The sequence below is a fragment of the Hyperolius riggenbachi genome, chromosome 11 (genome assembly GCF_040937935.1).
Source record: "Hyperolius riggenbachi isolate aHypRig1 chromosome 11, aHypRig1.pri, whole genome shotgun sequence".
In the NCBI taxonomy this organism is placed as follows: domain Eukaryota; kingdom Metazoa; phylum Chordata; class Amphibia; order Anura; family Hyperoliidae; genus Hyperolius; species Hyperolius riggenbachi.
In genome coordinates, this window is record NC_090656.1 from 17,358,519 (window position 1) to 17,385,227 (window position 26,709).

Consider the following 26,709-nt stretch of genomic DNA (forward strand, 5'->3'; position numbering starts at 1 on the left):
GTTGCTTTCCTTTTCTTCTTGGCTTGTTTGGTGTCCCTCATTCCTTCCCAGTGTACAGTCCTGCTTGTTCCCTCCATGTTTTCGTCCTCTTCCTCGCCTGACTCTTGGTCTAAAGGGGCCTGTTCCTCTGCACATGTTGTTTCGGGGGGATCTCGTCTACCTTGTTTCCTAGGTGTTTTGGGGAACTTTTTAGATTTTTTCTTTATGACTTTTTTCGGTTTCTTCTCTTGTTCTGGATCGCTGTCGGACCCCGAGTCCGTAGTCCAATAGCCCCGACCCTTTGGGTTCCTTGGGTATTGGGCTGGATTCCAAGTGAATATTTTGCCCTTATCGAAGTCCTCCTTGTCTCTGAAGAACTTCTTCAATTTTCTGGTCTTAACTTCGTTTTGTATTCTTATAATTCTATCTTCCACCTTAGTTGTTATCGCTGTAAATTGTTCCTTTGTAACGGAAGTTTCAAACTTCTGTCTAATATCTGTTAGTTCTGCTGTTACTTTATTATACTCTAAAGTGGTACGCGCTAAAACGATATTTTGTAATCGTTTGGCGTGATCCAAATGGGCCTCTGTCCAATTTTCGACAAAATGCCTGTCCTCTCTGTATTCTGAGGGCTCCCAGTAGCGTCTAAAGCCCCGTGCGACTATGCCTTCTTTTTTGTATCTCCTGAGTGTAGTGACTGTCCAAAATAATTTGGTTTCCTGTTCACTGAGTCTTCCAAACTTGTTCTCCAAAACCCTGGCTCCTACCTCTTTATTAGCTTTTGTAGAGGCTGCAGCATTTGAAAAGAAGTTGGTCAAATCCTCTCTTCCCACCGCTACCTTCTCACTGACACATAACAACTGGTCGATATCGATAGAATCGATCTCATTATCACTTGTAGATGGCTCATTAATATCTTCCGCCGCCGTACTGGCTTGCGAGAACATTATAGGGGTGCTCTACTCTATGAAACAAGAAGGCAATATTTATGTAAAGAGAGCAAAAAGGGGGACCCAGGAGTGGCACTCCCTATGCCATGAGCATTAGTTACGTGAAAAAAGCAACAAAATCTCACCATACCATCAGTGGTACCTCTGTCGATTGCTGGGACGTGTGCTCTGCGGTGTTCGTTAAGAAGAAAGCGCCAAAACGTTATGTAACTGTAGAAAAAGAAAAATCATCCCGGGCACCTTCCGTCCAGTGTAATTTATTGTTGCATAAAGTGACAGACATCCATTGGATAGTGGGTACCACAAACAATGACTACCTCATTCTGGTGATGTTCAAAGGTGATGGTCCGGTGGAGGTGGAGGAGCCAGGGCACAGAGTGGGACAAGCGACGGCCGTTTCACGTCTATACAGACGCTTGGTCACGCTGCGTACCACTTTACTGGGCACATCGCTAGCTTCCGGTATATCACGGGGGTTAGCCCCGCCTCTTCCGGAATCCGCGTGTGCCGTGTGTGATTGGAGGAAGAGGGTGGAGGAGGCCAGGGGGCGTATGCGTACCTGGCAAAAACTGCTAAACCCAGGATGCTCAGCACGCAATCCCGCCCAAAAGGGCTGGAAGTGCGGCAAGGCTACGCCCATCAGGTTAAAGCTTGTGGACACGTACAGCTGCGTGTAATAAACACGCCCACCGCGTCCATGCCTCAGCCTCAGCGTACATGGTGGCCATGGTAACACTACCACAACCAACGGGCCTATCTGGCATGTAAGGGAAGCGTGGATTAACGTCTCCCCATACCTGTTAATGGCTAGCAGAAACACCGGGGGGACAATATTACAGCCCACCCATGAGTCGCCAATAACGCAATGCCTCCTGCCTCCCATCACCCTCCTAGGTGATATAGTGTCAAATGTGACATAAAACCTAACAAGAAAGGAAGTCTCGCATACAGCAGAACAGTCACCCAAAAAAATTTTTGGGTACATACCTACAACTCTAGGAGAACAATTAATACTAGGGAGACGCACTGGTCCCATTCTTAGGACATTGCAGAAGTGAAAAAAGGGGACAGGCACATAGACATTGTCAAGAATAATGACTGGTAATATCAAAAACTATGGGCAATCACATTTGGAACATCATCAGCATCAAATTAACACCATACAAAACAACCCCCCTCCCCAAAGGGCTACAGCTATAAATAACATATATAGAGACCAAGGACAGTTTATCGTCTCCATTATTGGACTCAATGGACTCAGGGGTCCAACATACAAGCCAGTTCAATTTTATCATTCAGGCCTGCTGGGCCCAATGCATCAGTCCGTAATATAATACGCGTTTCTCTTCTGAGAAGTAATTTATCCCTGTGACCCAGAATTATCCCAGAAACTGGAAGGACCCCCGAGAGTTGTTTTCAGAAGAGCACCCACCCTGGCTAATATGCTTACCAGGAGTGAATTTATAACACCTAGATCACAGTCATGGTTGGATAGACATGCTCCTGTAGGAAACTTCAAGTGTGGGCATTGTAAGTTTTGCCCCAAAATGATTATGTCAAAACACATTCAGGTGGGGGGCATAGATTTTAAAATCAAAGGTTTTTTTACCTGCCAAACCTCCTATGCAGTGTATGTGCTGTTCTGTCCCTGCCAAAAATTTTATGTAGGACAGACCACCAGGCCTGTGAAGGTCAGGATAGGAGAACATATAAGTACAATCAAGGCAGGGAAGAGCAGTACAAGATTGGTAACACACATGCGGGACGAACATGGAAAGTCCAGTCAGGGTCTAACCTTTGCGGTACTGGAGAAGGTGGAAATCCCTACAAGGGGAGGGGACAGGGATAAATTACTTCTCAGAAGAGAAACGCGTATTATATTACGGACTGATGCATTGGGCCCAGCAGGCCTGAATGATAAAATTGAACTGGCTTGTATGTTGGACCCCTGAGTCCATTGAGTCCAATAATGGAGACGATAAACTGTCCTTGGTCTCTATATATGTTATTTATAGCTGTAGCCCTTTGGGGAGGGGGGTTGTTTTGTATGGTGTTAATTTGATGCTGATGATGTTCCAAATGTGATTGCCCATAGTTTTTGATATTACCAGTCATTATTCTTGACAATGTCTATGTGCCTGTCCCCTTTTTTCACTTCTGCAATGTCCTAAGAATGGGACCAGTGCGTCTCCCTAGTATTAATTGTTCTCCTAGAGTTGTAGGTATGTACCCAAAAATTTTTTTGGGTGACTGTTCTGCTGTATGCGAGACTTCCTTTCTTGTTAGGTTTTATGTCACATTTGACACTATATCACCTAGGAGGGTGATGGGAGGCAGGAGGCATTGCGTTATTGGCGACTCATGGGTGGGCTGTAATATTGTCCCCCCGGTGTTTCTGCTAGCCATTAACAGGTATGGGGAGACGTTAATCCACGCTTCCCTTACATGCCAGATAGGCCCGTTGGTTGTGGTAGTGTTACCATGGCCACCATGTACGCTGAGGCTGAGGCATGGACGCGGTGGGCGTGTTTATTACACGCAGCTGTACGTGTCCACAAGCTTTAACCTGATGGGCGTAGCCTTGCCGCACTTCCAGCCCTTTTGGGCGGGATTGCGTGCTGAGCATCCTGGGTTTAGCAGTTTTTGCCAGGTACGCATACGCCCCCTGGCCTCCTCCACCCTCTTCCTCCAATCACACACGGCACACGCGGATTCCGGAAGAGGCGGGGCTAACCCCCGTGATATACCGGAAGCTAGCGATGTGCCCCGTAAAGTGGTACGCAGCGTGACCAAGCGTCTGTATAGACGTGAAACGGCCGTCGCTTGTCCCACTCTGTGCCCTGGCTCCTCCACCTCCACCGGACCATCACCTTTGAACATCACCAGAATGAGGTAGTCATTGTTTGTGGTACCCACTATCCAATGGATGTCTGTCACTTTATGCAACAATAAATTACACTGGACGGAAGGTGCCCGGGATGATTTTTCTTTTTCTACAGTTACATAAAATATATGCGAATTTAACCATGTCACTGCCTGGTTCAATTTACATTAGTTTTCATGCGAATTTGCATGCGAAATCGCGGCAAAAAACGCGTGCGCGTTTTCCCTATTAAATAGATAGCCTGCGAATCGCCTGCATTCCTCACGCAGGCGAATTCTGCAGGCTCTACCGTGCAGAAAAATCCTGCACAGAAAAACGCAGGAAAAAACTGACAAGTGGAAACAGGGCCATCCACTTGTATTGGTTATGCGAATCCGCATGCAGAGAACGCATGCGGATTCGCTCTAGTGGAAACAAGCCCTCACTCTTGTTCATTCCACTTACAGCTATTCATCTGTGTCCATTATTCATTAGTCATTGGCTATATACTCTATCCAGGCCCTATTATTACCATATATGTAAAAAGAGCAATAAGCCATGCTAGTCCGATACCCTCCATAGACCTCCTAGCGTGAGTCTTTTTTGTTTGATAGTGTTATATTATCGCTATTATTATCTTTTGATTATAAAACGCTCACATACAATACAGCGCTGTACAATGAAGATAAGGGGTGCAAATTAAACATTTCCATAAATATCAAGTACAAACTATGACACAGGAGATGTGGCCTGTATGAAGCTCACACAGGGAACACTCAGCTCAGTGACATCGAGTAAGAAAGTTATGAAGTGGGATAACAGCAACACACCAATCTGACATCTCACATGGTGGAAGAAGCAGCGAGAAGCCCACAATAGAGTAGAATGATACAACAGCACATAACATGCAACTCGATAATTAACAGACTACACATTGCCATCTTGTGGTCATTTAAACACACACAGTTTAAGCATGGAGGCTGTTGCATTTATTATTATTATTATTTTTTATTGATACAGTGCCAACATATTCCGCAGCGCTTTACAAAGCACAATAAGACGACAAGGGGAACATAGATACAACTAACAAATGTACAGCAGAGTTCCAAGCAGCACAAATATTGTTACAAAACAGTAAACATTAGGAGGATGACCCTGCCCTTGCGAGCTTACAATCTAATGGGTTGTGGGGGACACACTAGGTAAGGGGGTGGAGGATGGATGAGGCAGTGATTCTTTGCCTCTGATTACATTGTGACAAATAAGTAAATAAAGGGCTATAGAATGTTATAAGCTTGTCTGAAAAGGTGTGTTTTAAGAGTGCATTTGAAGATGTCCAGGTTTGGAGCATGACGTACAGGCTGTGGAAGAAAGTTCCAGATAAGGGATCATGCTCGTGTAAAGTCCTGGATGCGAGCATGAGAGGAGGTGATCAGCTTAGAGGCCAGGAGAATTTCTTGGGAGGAGCGAAGGTTGCGGGCGGGACAATATCTTGAGATTAGTGAGGAGATGTATGGAGGAGACAACTCGTGGAGGGCTTTGTATGTTAGAGTCAGGAGTTTGAACTGGATCCTCTGGGTAATGGGTAACCAGTGGAGAGAACGGCACAGTGGGGCTGCATCAGAAGAGCGTGTGGAAAGGTGAATGAGGCGGGCCGCTGAATTTAGAAGGGATTGGAGAGGTGCTAGCCTGTTTTTTGGTAGACCACAGAGCAGGGTGTTGCAGTAGTCTAGGCGGGAGATGATTAAGGCATGTACAAGCATTTTGGTGGCCTCTTGTGTGAGGAAGGGACGGATACCGAATATATTTTTGAGCTGGAAATAGCAGGTGGTGGTTAATGAGGCAATGTGAGGTTTAAAGGAGAGCTCTGAGTCAAGTATAACCCCCAAGCAGCGGGCCTTAATGGTTGAAGTTATTGGGGTGTTGTCTACAGTTATGGTTGCAATTGGTGGGGGTGTGGATAGCGATGGTGGAAAAATCACAATTTCCGTTTTTGTCATGTTGAGTTTGAGGAAGCGGGAGGACATGAATGCAGAAACGGCACGTAGACAGTCAGGGACTCTAGATAGTAGTGATGACAGATCAGGAGCTGAGAGATAGATTTGGGTGTCATCCTCATAGAGGTGATGCTGGAAGCCGAAAGAGTTAATTAGTTGTCCCAGGCCACGAGTGTAGACTGAGAAAAGAAGTGGACCAAGAACAGAGCCTTGAGGAACACCAACAGACAGTGGGCATGGGGAGGAATTGGTGTTAGAGAAGGACACAGTGTAAGAGCGTCCAGAGAGAAAAGAGGAGATCCAGGAATGTGCTTGTCCCTTGATTCCTAAAGATGACAGTGTCGGCAGAAGCAGAGCATGATCAACCGTGTCAAAGGCAGAGGAAAGGTCAAGGAGTATTAGAATGGAGAACTGGCCTTTGGATTTAGCTACCAGTAGGTCATTAGCAACTTTCGTGAGGAAAGTTTCAGTGGAATGGTGTGTGCGGAATCCAGATTGAAAGGGGTCAAGTACATTTCAACACCTGCAACAGCAGACCAAGTCTTTTAAATAAATAGCTTCTTGATCAGAAATTGTCTGGGAAGCATAAAGGCTTAAGATGAACTGGGGCTGTAGGCAAGATAACAGTTTTTGCCCACCGCTGGTGGTCACCTGTGTTTTTTAGTAGGATTTGGTGGGGGCTAACATCCACCAATCCCTTAGACTCTCTCCAGGCCATAGGCATCTGCCTAGCTTTGCCTTGTGGATGATCCAGCTCTGCTTGCTCCAACAGGTTAGTGATCACGAGGAGGGGTGTTAGGGTTAGGCATCGCTATGGTGGTCCTTGGGGTTAGACATAACTGAGGGCAGGGGGCTCTGTTATGGTCAGGCATCGAGAGGGCTCGTGTGAGAGTAAGGTCAGGTTAGGTCATAGTAAAATATTGGTAAAGATTATTAAGATCAGAGTTAACAATTAGAATATCAGTCATTTTTACTGATGCTCTGCTAGTGCCTACCTCCGGCACCCTTAATCACTGCACCCTTTTTTCCTTTTGCGTCTAGAGCAGGGGTGTCAAACTCAAATACAAAGTGGGCCACAATTGTACACTGGGACCAAGACGTAGGCCAACCTCAATGTTTAGTGGCCACCTCCCTTATACAGTTCCCAGGTGTCTAATGGCCACTGTCCCTTCCCTATACAGTTCCCTGGTGTCTAGTAATCCTCCCTCCCCTATACAGTTCCCTGGTGTCTAGAGGCCCCCACCCTCCCCTGTACACTTTCCTAGTGTTTAGTGGTTACCCCTCCCTCCCCATATGGCTTCTCTGGTGTTCTAGGACTTCACTTCCAATATAGCTTCTTTGGTAGTCTAGAGTGGGCCAAACATAATGCAAAGTGGGGAAACCACATGAGGGGCACATTTAAAGCCAATGGGTACCAGTTTAAAAATAAAAAAGTGAGATACTCACCTAAGGAGAGGGAAGGCTCGGTCCTAATGAGCCTTCCCTCTCCTCTCCCGGTGCCCTCGGTGCTGCGCTGGCTCCCCCGTACGCGTCCGCCGCCGCAGGGACTTCGGAGGTCTTTGGCAGCACTCGGGCTCCAGAAGACGGGCCGCTCCATACTACGCACGCGCGAGTGCGTCATAGAGGGCGCTCGCGTATGCGTACTATGAAGCGGCCCGTCCTCGGGAGCCCGAGTGCTCCCAAAGGCTTCCGAAACCTCCCTTCGGTGGCGGAAGTGGCAGTATTTGACCGAACTGGTCAAATACTGCTACTCAGGATCCTGCGCGGGACCGGGCACCGTGAGAGGAGTGGGAAGGCTCATTAGGACCGAGCCTTCCCTCTCCTTAGGTGAGTATCTGACTTTTTTATTTTTAAACTGGTACACAGTCACTTTAATGGATGTGAGGGCCAGATTTGACCAGCGGGCCGGAGTGACATATATGTCCTAGAGAAACCTTTAGTTCAATATTAAATAGTATTAGTTCAGTCTTACATTTTGACCATTTTGGAATGATAGTAGCTAAAACCAGATTGTTTGTAATGCACAATTACAGGCAGTTTTCATTTTCCCAGGTCCATTATTTGTACATATGAAGATTTCTTATTCCCTTGCTTAAGCACATGTATGTAGAGATTGAAGGTATCTCCTGCATTCCTTGTACAGGGTGACATTCTGCGGCTTGTGCTGTAAGAAGTATGTAGAGGCCAACATCTCCAACAAGTCCAGGACCACCGTGAAGTACACCATGAAGACCCTGGCCAGCAGCTCGGAGACCATCATCTTCATCTTCCTCGGCATTTCCGCAGTGGACACCTCCAAGTGGATCTGGGATTCGGCTCTTGTCCTGTCCACACTCATCTTTATCTTTGTCTTCAGGGCCATTGGTGAGTCTGTGCTTCACACGCTACTTGCTTCTGCTATTTAGGCTAGATTTACACTTGCCTGTTTCCCGATCGTTGTCATCGATGGGGGAACAATGATTGAATACCAATGAAAATGAAGACAGAGGCAGTGTCGGACTGGGAGGTGGAAAAACTGAGGGAATCCACCTGCTGGCCAAACAGCAGTAACCCTGTGTTATCACTTCCAATAGAAACCTGCAGCAAGGCTTTACTGTGAGCAGCAACACCTGATTACTGCTGCCTGGCCAGCAAGTAGATTTCCTCAGTTTTTCCAGCTCCCTGTCCGACACTGGACAGAGGGGTTTCGATGGAAGAGTTCACACAAATGTTCATCATCAAAATTCTCTAGTCTGGTGCCCTCTTCTTTACTTCCCCCTCAGCTGTCCCCAATCTTCTTTTTGTGTTCATAGTATGTTGCCAAAGTATTTGAGTTTTAACTTTGGCCAAATGCATACCGCCCTTAATCGCTGGTATTTCCCTGTTGTTTGTTGGTTGATGAGTGAGTGGGGAAGGCAACCGGCAAAGATACTATGGGCTTGATTCACAAAGCGGTGCTAACCTACTTAGCACGTCTAAAGTCTTTAGACGCGCTAACCAGGGTGCTAAGTAGGTTAGCACCGGATTTCTCAATCAGATCGCGCGCTAACTTTGAGCGCGCAAAGTTTTACGCGCGTAAGGTTTTACGCGCGCAAAGTCCAATAGGCTTTAATGGGCACTTCGCACGGAGCGCCCTGCGCTCTGTGCAGTACGCGCGTAAAGTTTTATGCGCATAAAGTTTTGCGCGCGTAAAGTTTTATGCGCGAAAAGCTTGTTTAGACGTGCTAAGGGGGTTTTCACAGGCGTGCTAATAGTTAGCACCGCTTTGTGAATCAAGCCCTATGTATACTCAAGTATAAGTCTAGAAATTTAGGTCCGATTCACTTCATAAAAGTATATGGGTCGACTTATACACGAGTCACGGGCAACACTGAGCACACTGAGTAATGTGTGTACTATTAGTGACATTCCCATTTGCAGCAATTTACCCAGTGGTAAGTGATACTTTGAGGAAAGAAAATGGCAAGACACAGGTCTTAAAGTCCTGGCCACAACAATTAACAAGGAAAAGGGTGGGAGGAAATACTGGGCTGCATAAAAATGAGTGAATAATTGCAGCACTTGGGGGTCCGGAGGAGGTATTAGCTGCACTTAAAGAGAACCCGAGGTGGCTTTGTATAACGTTAGTGGGGCACAGAGGCTGGTTGGGCACACTAACACCAGCCTCTGTTGCCCCATTGTGTGTGTCAAAGACCCCCCTGCTCGCCGCTATACCCCCGCAATGCTGGCGACACGCAGCGTGTCGCCAGCACAATGTTTACCCTAGCGCTGTCTGTCAGCGCCGCTCCGCCGCCTCCTCCGCATCGCCGCTACCCGCCCTCGTCCCTTCCCTCACGCTGATTGGAGGGAAGGGACGAGGGCGGGTAGCGGCGATGCGGAGGAGGCGGGGGAGCGGCGCTGACAGACAGCGCTAGGGTAAACATTGTGCTGGCGACGCGCTGCGTGTCGCCAGCACTGCGGGGGTATAGCGGCGAGCAGGGGGGTCTTTGACACACACAATGGGGCAACAGAGGCTGGTGTTAGTGTGCCCAACCAGCCTCTGTGCCCCACTAACGTTATACAAAGCCACCTCGGGTTCTCTTTAATGGACAGGAGGTGTTAATGGCTGCAATACTGTATGCAGGGCGATCATTAACCCCTCCTGAGCCCCAAGTGCAGCCATTAACGTTGCTGGGTGGACTTATACTTGAGTCATTAAAAAATTCCAGATTAAGAGGGTTGAATATTGGAGTCTACTTATACACGAGGTCGACTTATATTCGAGTATAGAACTGTGGCGTTGGTATATCCAAAAGATATGCAACAAGTTCTTCTCCAAAAAACACTTCCACTTGCGTCCACTTGTTTGGCCTGCCACTTCTTCTCCTATATTGCACTCAGTTCAAGAAAGGAAAGTAATGGGAGGACACCACAGTGGAGTGAAAGCAAACAATATTTATTAAGGCAAATCTTCCAAGTATAAAAACAATTGCGCTACTCATATCAAGGGCCCTAAACCAACTAAGACCCATTTGGTAAGCTGGCTTCCCAATCGGACGTGGCACTAAGCACAATGAATGTGGTATGTAGGTAGTTTCCTGCTCTCATCCTGACCAGTTTTGCCTCCCAGTGTTGTCTGAGATGTTGAGAGCAATGGGCAAACATCATCTTTTTATTTTAATAGACCTATGAACGGCTCTGTTACTGCAGCTGTTTTTGTATTCCAGGGTGGGTCAGGGGAGGAAAAGCCAGCTCAAGCTCCTCAGCTTAAAAGCACAGCTAAAATGGCGGGGGAGGGAGATGTTTTCTGACCTACTCTTACAGCAGCTGTGCAGTCTGGTATCAGAGAGCAGACCAAAGGAAATGTCGGTAGCACTTCTTAGATAATAATTGTAGGATCCGATTAAAATAATTAAAGGCAATAATAGACTATATTATAATTAAACATATTGGTTTTGATTCACTATCACTATAGCTCCCCTTACTGCACGCCTAGCGTGCCTTATCAGAGGTAACAAGCCTTATCAGAGCTAGCGTGCCTAATCAGGGTCAACTTGCATTATCAGAGTAGCATAGAGAACGCTACGAACTTATGCCTGCTAATTGGCAATGACGAGAGCTCCACTGGTCCTGCCCTGAGCCCCGCCGGGTCCAATCACCTTAAAGGACATTATCTCTGCTCTTTGAATTTGTTGCATTACATAATATAAACAGCAGGCGGCGCACTCCATCAGTAATGATTGTCAGTGTGCGAGCGACATAAGGCAGTGTGTAGACTGCACTGTCTGATGGACACACTTATATCATTCTAACGATGTTCTGCTGCATGCAACACAGTGCTGTTCTATTCAGTCTAGTGGAATGCACTGAACAGAGCAATGCAGGTGCTGTGTGTTTGTGCAAAATCCAAAGGACTCAATCCAATTCACTTTTTTCTCCAAAGTTATCTCCTAGGAGATACTTTTTTCAGTACCAAAAAGAAGGTGCCGTATTTTCTTACTTGCTGGTGTCTTAAAGAGACACTGAAGCGGAAAAAAAATATATGATATAATGAATTGGTTGTGTACTATGAATAATTACTAGAAGTTTAGCAGCAAAGAAAATATTCTCATATTTTTATTTTCAGGTATATAGTGTTTTTTCTAACATTGCATCATTCTATAATATGTGCAGATTACACAACACTCAGCATTCAAAATGATTCTTTCAGAGCAGTCTGTGAAGTAATGACCTCTCCTCTAGCAGAGGAAAAGTAAATAGTTCAATAACACTTGAGATAATAAAAGTCAGATAACAGCCCTCTCCACGACTTTGAAAGTCTCAGAGATTAATTGCTATTTTGCATAGAGATAACAACTGGAGTTTCTCAACTCTTCCTGTACTGGAAACAATTCGACTGATGTATCTGATCTTAATGTTTTATTTCTAAAGGTCCGTACACACGTCGGACTGGAGGCAACGACGGGTCCGTCGTCACCTCCCGCTGGGTGGGCGTTCCAACGACAGTCCGGCGTGTGTACGCACTGTCGGTGGACTGATATGGCTGTTTCTGAGCGATCCGCCCGGCGGATCGCTCAGGAACAGCCGTATCAGTCCGCCGACAGTGCGTACACACGCCGGACTGTCGTTGGAACGCCCACCCAGCGGGAGGCAACGACGGACCCGTCGTTGCCTCCAGTCCGACGTGTGTACGGACCTTTAGCTGTACTACACATACAAATCATAATATCATAATTTTTTTTCGCTTCAGTGTCTCTTTAATGAAAGGACATTTCATTTATAAATAAGATGTGAAATATTACCAAGAAGAAAACTTAGGAGAAGCGAATTGGATCGTTGCCCTTTTTCTCGTGTAAGTTTTCTCCTGGGTGATATTTTCGTATCTTAGTGTAAACCTAATTATCGTTTCCTTTTGCTTTGCCTCCAGAGCGAGTCCTCCAATTCCTCCTTGGTTTTATGCATCTGATCCTTATGTAATTACATTATACATTTTTCTTATTCTTAGACTGTTGGATATTTAAAGAGGAACTCCAGTGAAAATTATGTAATAAAAAAGTGCCTAATTTTTACAATAATTATGTATAAATGATTTAGTCAGTGATTGCCCATTACATAGTTACATAGTTATTTTGGCTGAAAAAAGACATACGTCCATCGAGTTCAACCAGAGAACAAAGTACAACACCAGCCTGCTCCCCCACATACCCCTGTTGATCCAGAGGAAGGTGAAAAAAACCCTTACAAGGCATGGTCCAATTAGCCCCAAAAGGGAAAAATTCCTTCCCGACTCCAGAGGGCAATCAGATAAAATCCCTGGATCAACATCATTAGGCATAACCTAGTAATTGTAGCCATGGATGTCTTTCAACGTAAGGAAAGCATCTAAGCCCCCTTTAAATGCAGGTATAGAGTTTGCCATAACGACTTCCTGTGGCAATGCATTCCACATCTTAATCACTCTTACTGTAAAGAACCCTTTCATAAATAAATGGATAAAACGTTTTTCCTCCGTGCGCAGATCATGTCCTCTAGTCCTTTGAGAAGGCCTAGGGACAAAAAGCTCATCCGCCAAGCTATTATATTGCCCTCTGATTTATTTATACATGTTAATTAGATCTCCTCTAAGGCGTCTTTTCTCTAGACTAAATTAACCCAGTTTATCTAACCTTTCTTGGTAAGTGAGACCTTCCATCCCACGTATCAATTTTGTTGCTCGTCTCTGCACCTGCTCTAAAACTGCAATATCTTTTTTGTAATGTGGTGCCCAGAACTAAATTCCATTGTAAAAGCTTTCCTCTCCCTGATTTACATTCTGACATTTATCACATGGTGACATTTTTACTGCTGGCAGGGGATGTCAGTGGAAGTAGCTGCTGCCTGCTTTTTTTGGGAGTTGGAAACAGCTGTAAACAGCTATTTCCTACAATGCAATGAGGTTCACAGACAGGAAACTGACAGGAAAATGGTCCCCACAGTCTCCTGTGGGAGGGGTTACACCACAATATCAGCCATACAGCGCCCCCTGATGATCCATTTGTGAAAAGGAAAAGATTACTCATGTAAAAGGGAGTATCAGCTAATGATTGGGATGAAGTTCAATTCTTGGTCACGGTTTCTCTTTAAGGTTCCCAGCAGGGCAGGCAGTTCCATTGGAGCAATCTAGGTCATTGTCCAGTGGAGCAAACTCACCTCTCTGGCTGACATGCTCCCTGTGCCTTTCCGTCGTCATCCTCGCCAGCGTCTCTTTTACGTGACCCGGCGGCTTGTTACGTGACTACGTGCCGCCGGAGAAGAGGCGGCAGCGAGGATTAAGACAGTAGGGCACAAACTAAAGGAGGAGCAAGGCAAACAGGTGAGTTTGCTCTGCTGCGAGTACTTGGCAGCACTATTCACTATCGGGCAGTGCTGGGGGTTCAGCCAGGCCCTGGGGGACAACCTAATGCTATCTGAGCTGGGAAAAAGAAAGGAGCCATCTAATGCTGCTATATTGGATGGGGGCTTTCTTTGGTGCCTAATGCTGAACTACATTTGGGGGAGGGGGGGGGGGGGCGCTCTGTGTTGTTTTTGCCCAGGGCCCCATTTTGGCTAGAAGCGGCCCTGGTACGCAGAGTATGCCTTGGGCTTGTCAGGTGACGTGACTCCATGTTTCTGTTGTATTCTAGGGGTTGTCCTGCAGACGCATGTTTTGAATCGCTTCCGCCTCCTACCTCTGGACCGGATAGATCAGGTGGTGATGTCATACGGTGGCCTGCGAGGGGCCGTGGCTTTCGCTCTTGTGATCCTATTGGACGACAAGAAGGTCAAGGCCAAGGGTTTCTTTGTGGCCACGACCATCGTAGTGGTTTTCTTCACCGTCATGTTCCAGGTCAGTAGAGGATTCCATATCTGATAGAGAAGATCAATAATCTGCTGTGCAATGAGCAAATAATGTTTTTACACTTAGTGACATCACTACCAGTTTTCTCTTTAATCCGTTGTGTTTTTATATATAAAGAGAACCTGTATTTCATTCATTATTTGCAGCTTATATCAGTCTAAAGCATACATGTCAAACTCCAGCCCACGGGCCAAATCTGGCCCTCGGAGCCATTCAATTTGGCCCTCAAGTGGTTTCCCCACTTTGCATTATGTTTGTTCCACTCTAGACCACCAGAGAAACTATATTGGAGGTGAAGCCCTAGATCACCAGGGAAGCCATATGAGGGAGGGAGGGGGAAATCACTAAACACCAGGGATCTGTATAGGGGAAGCAGAGGGGCCACTAGACACTAAGGAACTGCATAGGGGAGGGAGGAGGGCCACTAGACACTAAGGAACTGCATAGGGGAGGGAGGAGGGCCACTAGACACCAAGGAACTGCATAGGGGATGGAGAAGGGCCACTAGACACCAAGGAACTGCATAGGGGAGGGAGGAGGGCCACTAGACACTAAGGAACTGCATAGGGGAGGGAGGGGGGCCACTAGACACTAAGGAACTGCATAGGGGAGGGAGGAGGGCCACTAGACACCAAGGAACTGCATAGGGGAGGGAGGAGGGCCACTAGACACTAAGGAACTGCATAGGGGAGGGAGGAGGGCCACTAGACACTAAGGAGCTGCATAGGGGAGGGAGGAGGGCCACTAGACACCAAGGAACTGCATAGGGGAGGGAGGAGGGCCACTAGACACTAAGGAACTGCATAGGGGAGGGAGGGGGGCCACTAGACACTAAGGAACTGCATAGGGGAGGGAGGAGGGCCACTAGACACCAAGGAACTGCATAGGGGAGGGAGGAGGGCCACTAGACACCAAGGAACTGCATAGGGGAGGGAGGAGGGCCACTAGACACTAAGGAACTGCATAGGGGAGGGAGGAGGGCCACTAGACACTAAGGAACTGCATAGGGGAGGGAGGAGGGCCACTAGACACTAAGGAACTGCATAGGGGAGGGAGGAGGGCCACTAGACACCAAGGAACTGCATAGGGGAGGGAGGAGGGCCACTAGACACTAAGGAACTGCATAGGGGATGGAGGTGGCCAGTAGACACTAAGGAACTGCATAGGGGAGGGAGGAGGGCCACTAGACACTAAGGAACTGCATAGGGGAGGGAGGAGGGCCACTAGACACCTGGGAACTTTATAAGGGAGGAAGGTGGCCAGTAGACATTGAGGTTGGCCCACTTTGTATTTGAGTTTGACACCCCTGGTCTATAGGTAAGGGGATAATTTACTGGTTATCAAGTCACTTTGGTACCTGTAAAGAATAAGGGTGCTATTCACAAAGCTTTTTCACCTGTTTTCCTCAGCTTTCACCTTATTTATGTTACATCTCGTTACATATTTTCCCTGAGTCAATGCTTTTGCGCTACTGCGCATGTCCAGCACTGACAGCCATTGGGGCAAGACCGGCCAGGGGGCGGGGTGGATGGGCGTGCGTGCACGCACGCTGTAATGCTGTGGCGGTGACAGAACTAGAGCCTGTTTTCAAAGCGGCTTAGGTCAGCTAGTATAATATAATTAAGATGAGAAAAGTAATATTGAAATGAAGTTAATCAGGAACAACTTACTTTAAGTGATTATGTTGTTTGTAAATGTGATGAACAGTATTTTTTTTATCAATTAGGTGAGACATTTATAAAAAGTTTTGTGAATAGAGCCCTGAGCGAGCTAATACTGGACTTATGCGAAATTAACTCCTCTCTGTCCCCTGACCAGTTATATAATTATAATATAAATATCAAATTGCCTTCTCAAAACAATATATTTGCAATTATTCAGCTTTATACAAGAAAGTTATATTTCCCATGATGCATCACTGCTGACTATGCAAACTATCCCTTTTGTTCACCTTAAGAGGACTTGTAACATAAAAAAGAGCCCCTGGGGGGTACTTGCCTCGAGAGGGTGAAGCCTCTGGATGCTAACGATGCTTCCCCCATCCTCCTCCCTCCCACGGTGGTCTCGCTAGATGTCCCTGAATGGCGGGCATGTAAATATTTACTTTCCCGTCTACAGCGCAGTAGTGGCTCTCTGATCAGGATCAGGCGGAAATAGCCGATCCCAGTCAGGTCCGCGCAGTAGAGGGGACCTGATTGGGTTCGGCTTTTTCCGCCGTAGGCCATCAGGGAGCCACTACTGCGCCTGCGCTGGAGCCAGGGAAGGTAAATACTGCAGGTGCTACTGTGCCTGCGCCACAGCACAACAAATTGTCGGCTGTGGCTTCGGAGGGGCTGCAGCGAGACCACCGTCCGATGGAGGAGGACGGGGGAAGCCTCGATAGGATCCAGAGGTTTCCTCCTCCCGATGTAAGTAACCCCCAGGGGCACTTTTTTTTTGTTACAGAGTCACACATCCAGAACTGCTGGAGCACAAAGTGTATCTATAGCCTATTCATTTTATAGAGCCATTCCAATCCAACAACCATACAGCTGTGTGTGACTGTCCCGAGTGCATGGCAAGGATTGATATGGCTCTATGGGATAGGGCTTGACAACCTAGTACTGCAGAGTACCCAGATAACTTATAGTGACCACTAGGAACCTGAGGAAGGGCTCCGCCTGAAACATGTAGTGTGTGTATCCATTTGCTCTAGTACAGCTTGTTGCATACAGCCCTCTGAGTTCCGTTGTTGTTCATTTCAGAGTAAAATGAGCCATAAAGTACTATTCCACTATGTTGCTGTCACTTACAGTAGGAAGTAGAAATCTGACAGACAACAGGTTTTGGTCTAGTCTGTATCCTCATGGGGGATTCTCAGCATGGCCTTTATTCTTTATAAAGACACTCCCTGAAAAGGATTTATAGAAAGATACTGACCAGGGGCACTTATGTGACAGTTGGATGGAGCAACTGCGATTCACTGAGTGCTTTTGAAAAATAAAGAAAACTGTGAGAAACCTCCATGAGGAGATGGGCTAGTCCAAAACCTGTTGCTCCTTTCAGGTTTCTACTACCCACTATAAACGCGGCCACACACGATACAATAAAATGATCCGATTTTACAGCAATTCGATAAATATCATCGGATCTCCCCCGAAAAAAATCAAAAGGTTTTTTTTTTTTATTTGACTGAAAAATACGTTTGGATTTCCCATTTTGTTTGATTTATATCGATCCGGAATGCTGGAATTTTTTCTTAAATTTTTCTAAAGATTGTGTGATGTGTATTAAATTGTCAATTTATCAATATACACACCCTAGCAATTTTCTCAGAGTTTCCAATCATTTTTATCATAATTGGAGAAAAATGTAACATACTGTATGTGTGTGGTACATTGGTCATATTTTTGAAATGTTACAATCAATCAGAAAAATTCATTGCAATTCTTGAATTGAACAGATATTTAAAAATGGTATGGTGTGTAGCCACCTTAAGTACCAGCAACATAAGAGAAAAGTAATTTTTGGCTCATTTTACTCTGGAAGAAACCTACTTGTATGTGCTTAAATGTATTTTAAATTGTACGATTTTCGCAGTAGTGATCCTTTAGTAGTGGTTTCCGGACCACATTAGTAGAAATCTATATCCTGCAGGTGGCTGCGCAGCTCTGACAGGACGTTGATTTCTTCTGCACTCGCCCGCAATTCACTCAACCTGCTGTCTATAAGACGGCAGAGCTCTGAGAGCAGTTCAGGAGCCGCTTTCATTGGCTCCTGACCACATGATCACTGTGAGCCAATCACATTGGCATTGATGGACAGCAAGTGGCTCCTGACCGGCTCACACAGCTCTGCTGTCATGGCAGCCTAGCAGAAGAAAAACTGACCAGCCGATAACAGCTGCACCAACTCCCAAAAAGAACAGCAGGAGGAGTCATTGGAGGAGGAGTCATTGGCAGCATATGCTATGACTTCTTCCAGCGAGGACGGAGGAAGGGAGAGTGTCCGTCTGGCAGGAAAGAGTTGACTAGAAGTCAATTTGTCGCTCACCCTTAGAGAACAGCAGTGGCAGCTTGTACTGTGTCACTCCACGATGTGATAAAAGGGAGGGAGAGTGGCAGCCTCTGCTATGTATTATTTCCCCCCCCCCCCCTCCGCCGCGACTATGAATCAAACACACGCATGCACAAACACACATACACACACACGCTATCAACCAACCTCAACCGGCAGGTGGAGAGACACAAACCCGTATCCACCTGGGTATCCCAAGAATGTACTTGCTGGGTGCGGTCTCTCTCTACTAAAAAATAAAATCTGGTAGAGCCACAGACAACCAACATCCTTCCACATGGAGGGTTGATGCACTGGGGGTGGGGTGAGTATTGTGGGCCGCAATGGTAAAAAAAGAGAGAGAGAGAGAAGGGTAACACAGAGAAATCCACCCTGCATGTGTGTATAGAGAACAGCCTGTCTAATTCTCCCATCTCAGCAAGTAATGAGCTAGTGTAATTTGAGCTATCAGGTCTCTGCCGAGTCTGCTTAGTTGTGAGCTAACATGTAAACACAGAAGGCTAACCCTTTCGGTGCTCCCAGGATACCAGAAAGTAACCATACTGACTCATCTCTAAAGGAGCTTTATAAGCTGTAACCAGGAAATATTTTTCTTTAAAAGTTATTATGATGTTGCTTATCTTTTAGAGCAGAGAGGAAATTCTGAGTTCAGGTCCGCTTTACCAGAGACAAAGTTTTATACATACCTGGCAGGGGCACAGTATTAGTAACAGAGGCTGGTCATTGCATGCAGAACCAGCCTTTGTGTCCTAATAGCATTCTTAAAACCCACCTCGGGTTCTCTTTTTAAAGTGTAACTGTCGGGCATAAAATCAAAAATCAATTCTTTATTTTTATCTGGTAAACAAGTAATAAGGATGCTAACCAGACAATCCAAAAGTTAAAATCTCTATGTGAAGAAACGCGGAGAAGCCGCCGCACGTACTGGCGGCAAGGCGGCTGATTCCGCGTCCAGCGTGGCGGTTTGTCCGCACCAGCATGCGTCTGGTGTGGCTGGGTATGTTAGTTCACATTGGTTGAGGAATACGCGCGCGGAGAGGCAGAACCTTTATAACAAACGAAGAGGGATCAGCTGACCAGGTTGGTCAGCTGACCTCAAGGCAAGTGGCTATTGGTTGATCGCTGATGGGTGGCACCGGAGAGCGCTGCTCTATATATAGTCACTGCTGGTCACTTTCAGGTTGTCTGCCGTTGCGAACACTTACGTGGAAGCACTCAGACCATAGTCAGATCCCACAGTGTGTTAGAACCAGGAGGACCTGGGAATTCACACTGAGCCAGATTACTACTGTTATCATTGTGTTATACTTCAGACTAGTTCCAGGGTGTCGAGACCACGGACCTCACACCCAAGATTAGGGACTCTGTGTTATCATTCTGTTATACTTCAGACTAGTTCCAGGGTGTCGAGACTACGGACCTCACACCCAAGACTAGGCATTTGTTGATATCTGTTATGACCTGTTGCATTTCTGACTTCCCCTCTGCTTTCTGATTCGGTACCTCGCCTATCTGATTACCTGTTGCCAAACCCTGCCTGCCTTGGATACCGAATCAGTCTTCTGTCTTTTGTACCTTATCTGTCTGTGTGTTGCCGACCTGGCCTCCCCGACCTCGAGAGCTATCTTCCCCTTTAAGAGATAGTCTCCAGACCTGCTAGTGACATCCACCTTCAGGTGTCACTCACACTCAGGTCCCGCCTACCTTCACCCTGGGACTCCACCCCTTTGGAGTTCTCAGGCTGCTGGAAGGTCTTTGTACCTTTCAAAAGGCAGTATCGCCCGTACTGCCAAAGACCACCAGCTCCTCGGGTGGTCTTACTCAAAGTCATTACTGTTGCACCAAACACTCACACTATAAGGTGTCCAGAGGTTAGTTATACTTGGATTATCGGTGATTCTGCAGATCATGAATAATCAGGTATAATCTGTATTCTTGGTGATACTGCAGATCACCAATAATCAGATTCTCTCTGTGTGCTGACACCAATCGTTACACTCTATTACTTTTCTTGTTTATAAATGATCATTCCCCAGTTTACCTGACTCTTATTTGGTACGTTGCTGCACAAAGGAAGTTGCAGAGCATGCTGGGTTGTCTTTTTTTGCTTCTGTACATTAGTTAAGTCTGAGGGGAAATAAAGAAGCAAAAAAAAGACAACCCAGCATGCCCTGCAACTTCCTTTTTGCAGCAACGAACCAAATAAGAGTCAGGTAAACTGGGGAATGATCATTTATCAACAAGAAAAGTAATAGTGATTTTAACTTTTGGATTGCCTGGTTAGCATCCTTATTACTTGTTTACCAGATAAACATAAATAATTGATTTGTGATTTTATTCCCGATAGTTACACATTAAGAGGAAAAAAAGATCCATGGATGTAATGCACTATATGGCCAACAGATGGCAGAGTCTACATTCTAATTGCTAGTCCAGCCATGCAAGCAATACTTCCCAGTCATAAGACAGTCATAAACATGACATGTGCTAGTGCAGCCTGCTCTTCAGATTTTGTTTTTCTTCCTGGTTCTGCGATTTTCTAAACTCAAATGAACAGTTCAACCAGCGCACCCGACACCTCTGACTTCCCAAAGTTCTAATACTAAATCTAATACTAATACATTACTGCCTGATGGGTTAGGACCTGCAAATGGGTACATTCAACTATTACCTAACTTATGATCATGAGTATGAGTATGAAGGGTTCAATAAAGAGGAGCTGTAGTGAAAATAATGTCATGAATAAAGTTGCTTTTATAAATTATTTAGTCAGTGTTTGCCAATTGTAAAATCTTTTCTCACCATAATTTACATGATGAAATTTATCACAAGATCTTTAGTCCTGTCAGTTGCATCACTACAGAATGCTCATTTACGGAGTGTTCGAAAGCCAGTAGAAAAGATCTCTGGTCGCCCAGAATTTATAAACATAAAAGTGGGTATTCTGAATAATTTACTACATTCTGCAGTATGTCACTACAGTGTCTTTTTAACGGTACACTTTGGTAAGGAATAATCATATTTTTAAAAAGATCATTCAGATCGTAAGAAAATTGTAATGAATTGCGGAGATGCCGCCGCGCGGTCTGGCAGCGGGGCGGTTGTCTCCGCGTTCAGACCGGCGGTTTCCGCACAGCAGCATGCGTCTGAGTTAGCTGAGCCTAGTAGTGCACACATATGGAGAGTTACGCGTACGCGCGCCAGGCGACAGGACATTTATACCAGCAGAAGGGGAGTCAGCTGATCAGGCCGATCAGCTGATCCCAGCTGGACTCTGGATTGGCTGAGTGACTCGGGCGGAGCTGCACAGCATTGCAAGTATATATAGACCTTGCTTGTCAGTTGCTGGTTGTCTGCTGTTGCGAATGCTTACGTGTGAGCACTCAGACCAGTCAGATCTCACAGTGTGTTAGAACCAGGAGGACCTGGGAATTCACACTTAGCCAGATTACGTTTGTGTTATACTTTAGACCAGTTCCAGGGTGTTGTGACCACGGACCTCACACCCAAGCTTAGGGATACTGTGTCATTACTGTGTTATACTGTAGACCAGTTCCAGGGTGTTGTGACCAAGGACCTCACACCCAAGCATAGGATACTGTGTTATTCCCTAGACTAGTTCCTGGGTGTCGAGACCTCACACCCCAGATTAGAATTGTGATTTATATCTGTTATCACCATTTGCTCGGGTGTTGCCGACCTGGCCTGCCCGACCCTTCTGGCTGTCACTCATTCCTTGAGTGTTCAGTCTGTCTGTACTACCCGTGACACTATTCCACCAAGTGTCAGTGAGCTGCAAGGACCTCCTGCTCAGCAGAGAGTCTTTCCTGCAGTACAGTCTGATTTCCAGCTACCAGGGAATCACTGGCTGCCAGATTATCTCTATCTCCTCTCTCTGGGAGATAGTCCCTGCACAGCCCAGGGCCACCTGCCCCTCAGGTGGTTCCTGGCCGAGCTGCCCATATCTCCCGCCTCACGGGAGATAGCCTATAGTTACATCAAACACTTACTCCTTATTAGGAGTCCAGAGGTTAGTCATACTTGTATTATTGGTGATTCTGCAGATCATCAATAATCAGGTATACATCTGTATTGTTGATGATTCTGCAGATCATCAATAATCAGATTCTCTCTGTGTGCAGACACCGATCGTTACAAAAATATTGTACATAATCGATCCACATCACTAAAGAATCCAACTTGCAATCATGTCGAAACCAGTTGTGATCACATCTATGAAAAAATCCATCAATTGGAATGATCATTTCAATAAAGAAATGAACGCTAGCACAATCTTTTACGTGCAGCTTGTTGGAAGGAGGGCATGCGCCCCCTGCAAGTACATCTGCCCCTCACCCCTCTTCCCCCTGCAAGTACATCTGTCCCTCACCCCTTCTTCCACCTGCAAGTACGGCTGTCCCTCACCCCTCTTCCACCTGCAAGTACATCTGTGCCTCACCCCTCTTCCCCCTGCAAGTACATCTGTCCCTCACCCCTCTTCCACCTGCAAGTACATCTGTCCATCACCCCTTCTTCCACCTGTAAGTACGGCTGTCCCTCACCCCTCTTCCACCTGCAAGTACATCGGTCCCTCACCCCTCTTCCACCTGCAAGTACATCTGTCCCTCACCCCTTCTTCCACCTGTAAGTACGGCTGTCCCTCACCCCTCTTCCACCTGCAAGTACATCGGTCCCTCACCCCTCTTCCACCTGCAAGTACATCTGTCCCTCACCCCTTCTTCCACCTGTAAGTACGGCTGTCCCTCACCCCTCTTACCCCTGCAAGTAGGGCTGTCCCTCACCCCTCTCCCCCTGCAAGTACGGGGTCCCTCACCCCTCTTACCCCTGCAAGTACAGCTGTCCCTCACCCCTCTTCCACCTGCAAGTGTCCGTTTTTTATTCTGTTTTTTTTTATCCGAATTTCTGCATGCAAGAGCATTATGTCTGTACGCAATGTCCGAAAAACTGAAACAGGGACTTAGAAGTTTATCTGCCTGCGAAAATTCAGATGTAATGGAAACACTCAACACTTCACATCGGTATCAGTCTAACTCCGATTTTGCATAGCATAAAAACGAGGCTGTGACCCGAGCAGGTCACGCAGCCGTTTAGCCGAGGGTGACCAGAAGCAATGACAGCGCCAACACCATTAAATTAACGCGATAATGTGACAGATCCATTCAGTCTCCCGTCAAGGTGTAATCTATTTACAGCAGTCCGGCGCGTCTCTTACGCCGCGGTATCCGCTAATCGGACATAGATTTATCATCTGTTCTCTGTACCTGTATCCAGCAGACGGGCCTCCCCTAAATTCCCTTTTCATAGGGAAATCAAGTCAGCCTTTCTTTGTTAATTTGCATCTGCAGCCTGTGACATGATTCAATTATTATTATCCGGACAGCTGGCGAGTTATATGCGTAACCCTTTCCTGGCTGTAGTGGTGTGCAGGGAGGGGAGACAGAAGTGTGGGGTAGTTTAGGAAGCAGTTAATGACATCAGGCTGGTAATGACAGGTCTGCCTCTGTCACTTGGGGGGAGGGGGGGGGGGTCATGCCAGTCTGGAAGGGGTTTGGAGCTGCCACTCATAATGATGGCATAATAGCTGACTAACGTTGAGCCTGTCTCTGAGCGCAGCTTGCGACTGACAGCCCGGTCCTCTGTTCCCTTTGCTGCGCTCGTCAGTGTGCGATTGCCGTGCACACGTGTTTCCAATTTCATATTTACAGGATTATTTTCTAATGACTCCTTTGTTCTTCGGTCTGCGCTATCATCTATGCTCCCGAGTCAGCTTTATTTTTCCTTGTGGCTTTTTTGATGTTGAATCCATAACCATATGGTGATCAGTATAGATTATTCTTTGTGTGTTACTTAGAGGGTAAATTCCACTTCCTTTATACAATGGCCAGGAACACAGCTGGGTGCTAAACAAGATATATACACACATACATCGGTATATATATTATTATCTTTCAATTTTAATCTGTAGGCAGCCGATAATTTTCTAGATTGATCATAAGTTCAAATTGCTATAATTAGCAGCTTTGGCAGTGATACTCAGTATGCTCTGGTTGGCACATGGATGTCACATGGAAGAGGGGGCTGCACATTGAATGGAAGGAGGGCTGCTGTACATGGATGTCACACATGGAAGAGGGGACTGCTAATGGAATGGGAGGGGATGCTGCACATGGAATTTACACATGAAGAATGGGCTGCACATGGAATGGGAAGGGCTGCTGTACATGGATGTTACACATGGAAGAGGGGGCTGCACATGGAAAGGAAGAAGGGTTGCTGCACATGGATGTTACACATGGAAGAGGGCGCTGCACATGGAATGGGAGGAGGCTGCTGTACATGGATGTTACACATGGAAGAGGGGGTGGCACATGGAATGGGAAGGGGGCTGCTGTACATGGATGTCACACATGGAAGAGGGGGTGGCACAAGGAATAGGGGCTGCTGTACACAGATTTTACATATGGAAGTGAGAAGGGAAGGCTGCACATGAAATGGCAGGGGGCTGTACATAGATGTTACGCACTGGTAAAAGGGGGCTGCACATGAAATGGGAGGTGGGCCGCTGTACATGGATGATACACATGGAAGAGGGTGCTGCACATGGAATCAGAGGGGGGCTGCTGTACATAGATATTATGCTGGGAATATAACATACAATTCTCTGTTAAGGGGCCCATACACTTAACGATTTTCCCACCGATATACAGCAGATTCAATCACTGTGATCGAATCTGCTATGAAATCGTTGCGCAAATGCTGACGGATCGTTTTCCGTCTGAAATTGCTCGTTCCCGTCGATCCATCCGTGTGTAAGATTTTGCTCAATCGCCGGCGGGTCGGGAGTGCGTAGATAGCGGCGTTCGAATGTCCGACGACCGACACTAGCGGCAATACATTACCTGTTCCGCCGGCGCGTGTCCCGGCTCTCTCCGCTGTCCCTTCTCCGCGCTGGGCTCCAGCTGGCTTCACTTACTTCCTGTCCCAACAGGAATTTCAAACAGTAGAGCACCCTCTACTGTTTAAATTTCCCCCGGCAGGAAGTAAAGTAAAGCTGTAGCCCTGGAGCCCAGAGCGGAGGAGACACAGCGGAGACCAGGGGACTCGCGCCGCCCGGATCAGGTAATGTATGCGCGGGGGGGGGGGGGGGGGGGCGGCAGCTCCACACATTGTGAATCGGTTTAATAGTGAAATCGATTCACAATCTGTTTGCAGTAAAGGCAGCCATACGATCCCTCTGTGATCAGATTCGATCAGAGAGGGATCTATCTGTTGGTCGATCTGATGGCAAATCGACCAGTGTATGCCCACCACTAGATTTACCTGCCAGATAGATCATTTCCAACATGTTCATTTCTAACCATCTATCTGCCTAGCAATTAGGCATTGTTCTACTCAGCAGTAGATAACCAGAAGATATTGCACCAGAGATAATGACCAGTCTCTACAGAAAATAATCTAACAGAAAATCTAACAGAAAAATCTAACAGTAAATTGTATGGCGGCACATGGAATGGGAGGGGTGCTACCGCACATGGAATGGGAGCCACAAGAATGTGGAGCTAGTGACTGTTAGGAGGAAGCAGAGAGTTAACGGATGGTATAGATATGACTAATGTCAGCTGTTTCTGCTAAGGATGGACAACAATGAGTGACCAGCTACTTTTTGTCTCTTGTGTCATTTTCCTGTCATTGAATGAGGACATGAGACAATAATGAAAGTCTACATAGCAGTCAATGGCCCAAAACAAAAGACCTTTCCTCACAGGAAGGGAGCTTACAGCTGGTGTGTGTGTGTGAGGGATGGGCGTGTGTGTGTGTGTGTGTGTGTGTGTGTGTGTGTGTGTGTGTGTGTGTGTGAGGGATGGGCGGGTGTGTGTGTGTGTGTGTGTGTGTGTGAGGGATGGGCGGGTGTGTGTGTGTGTGTGTGTGTGTGTGTGTGTGATGGGCGGGTGAGTGTGTGTGTGTGTGTGTGTGTGTGTGTGTGTGTGTGTGTGTGTGTGTGCGTGTGTGTGTGATGGGCGGGTGAGTGTGTGTGTGTGTGTGTGTGTGTGTGTGTGTGTGCGCGCGCATGTGTGTGTGTGTGTGTGTGTGTGTGTGTGAGGGATGGGCGGGTGTGTGTGTGTGTGTGTGTGTGTGTGATGGGCGGGTGAGTGTGTGTGTGTGTGTGTGTGTGTGTGTGTGGGATGGGCGGGTGTGTGTGTGTGTGTGTGTGTGTGTGTGTGTGTGGGATGGGCGTGTGTGTGTGTGTGTGTGTGTGTGTGTGTGGGATGGGCGGGTGTGTGTGTGTGTGTGTGTGTGTGTGTGTGGGATGGGCGGGTGTGTGTGTGTGTGTGTGTGTGTGTGTGTGTGTGTGTGTGTGTGTGTGTGTGGGATGGGCGGGTGTGTGTGTGTGTGTGTGTGTGTGTGTGTGTAGAGTGTGTGTGTGTGTGTGTATGTGTGTGTGTGTGTGTGTGTGTGTGTATGGTGTGTGTGTGAGGGATGGGCAGGTGACAATTTCAAGTTTGGGAC

General features: G+C 46.8%; 1 protein-coding gene across 2 annotated transcripts in view; it reads left to right on the plus strand.

The window, feature by feature from the left end:
* SLC9A5 (solute carrier family 9 member A5) overlaps positions 1–26,709 on the plus strand; it is a 241,337-nt gene that overhangs the window by 145,032 nt on the left and 69,596 nt on the right. For both annotated transcript variants that reach the window (XM_068260279.1, XM_068260280.1), the window contains exons 6-7: positions 7,933–8,153; positions 13,910–14,112. In XM_068260279.1, coding sequence (XP_068116380.1) covers positions 7,933–8,153; positions 13,910–14,112 — 424 coding nt within the window. The remainder of the gene's footprint in view (positions 1–7,932; positions 8,154–13,909; positions 14,113–26,709) is intronic.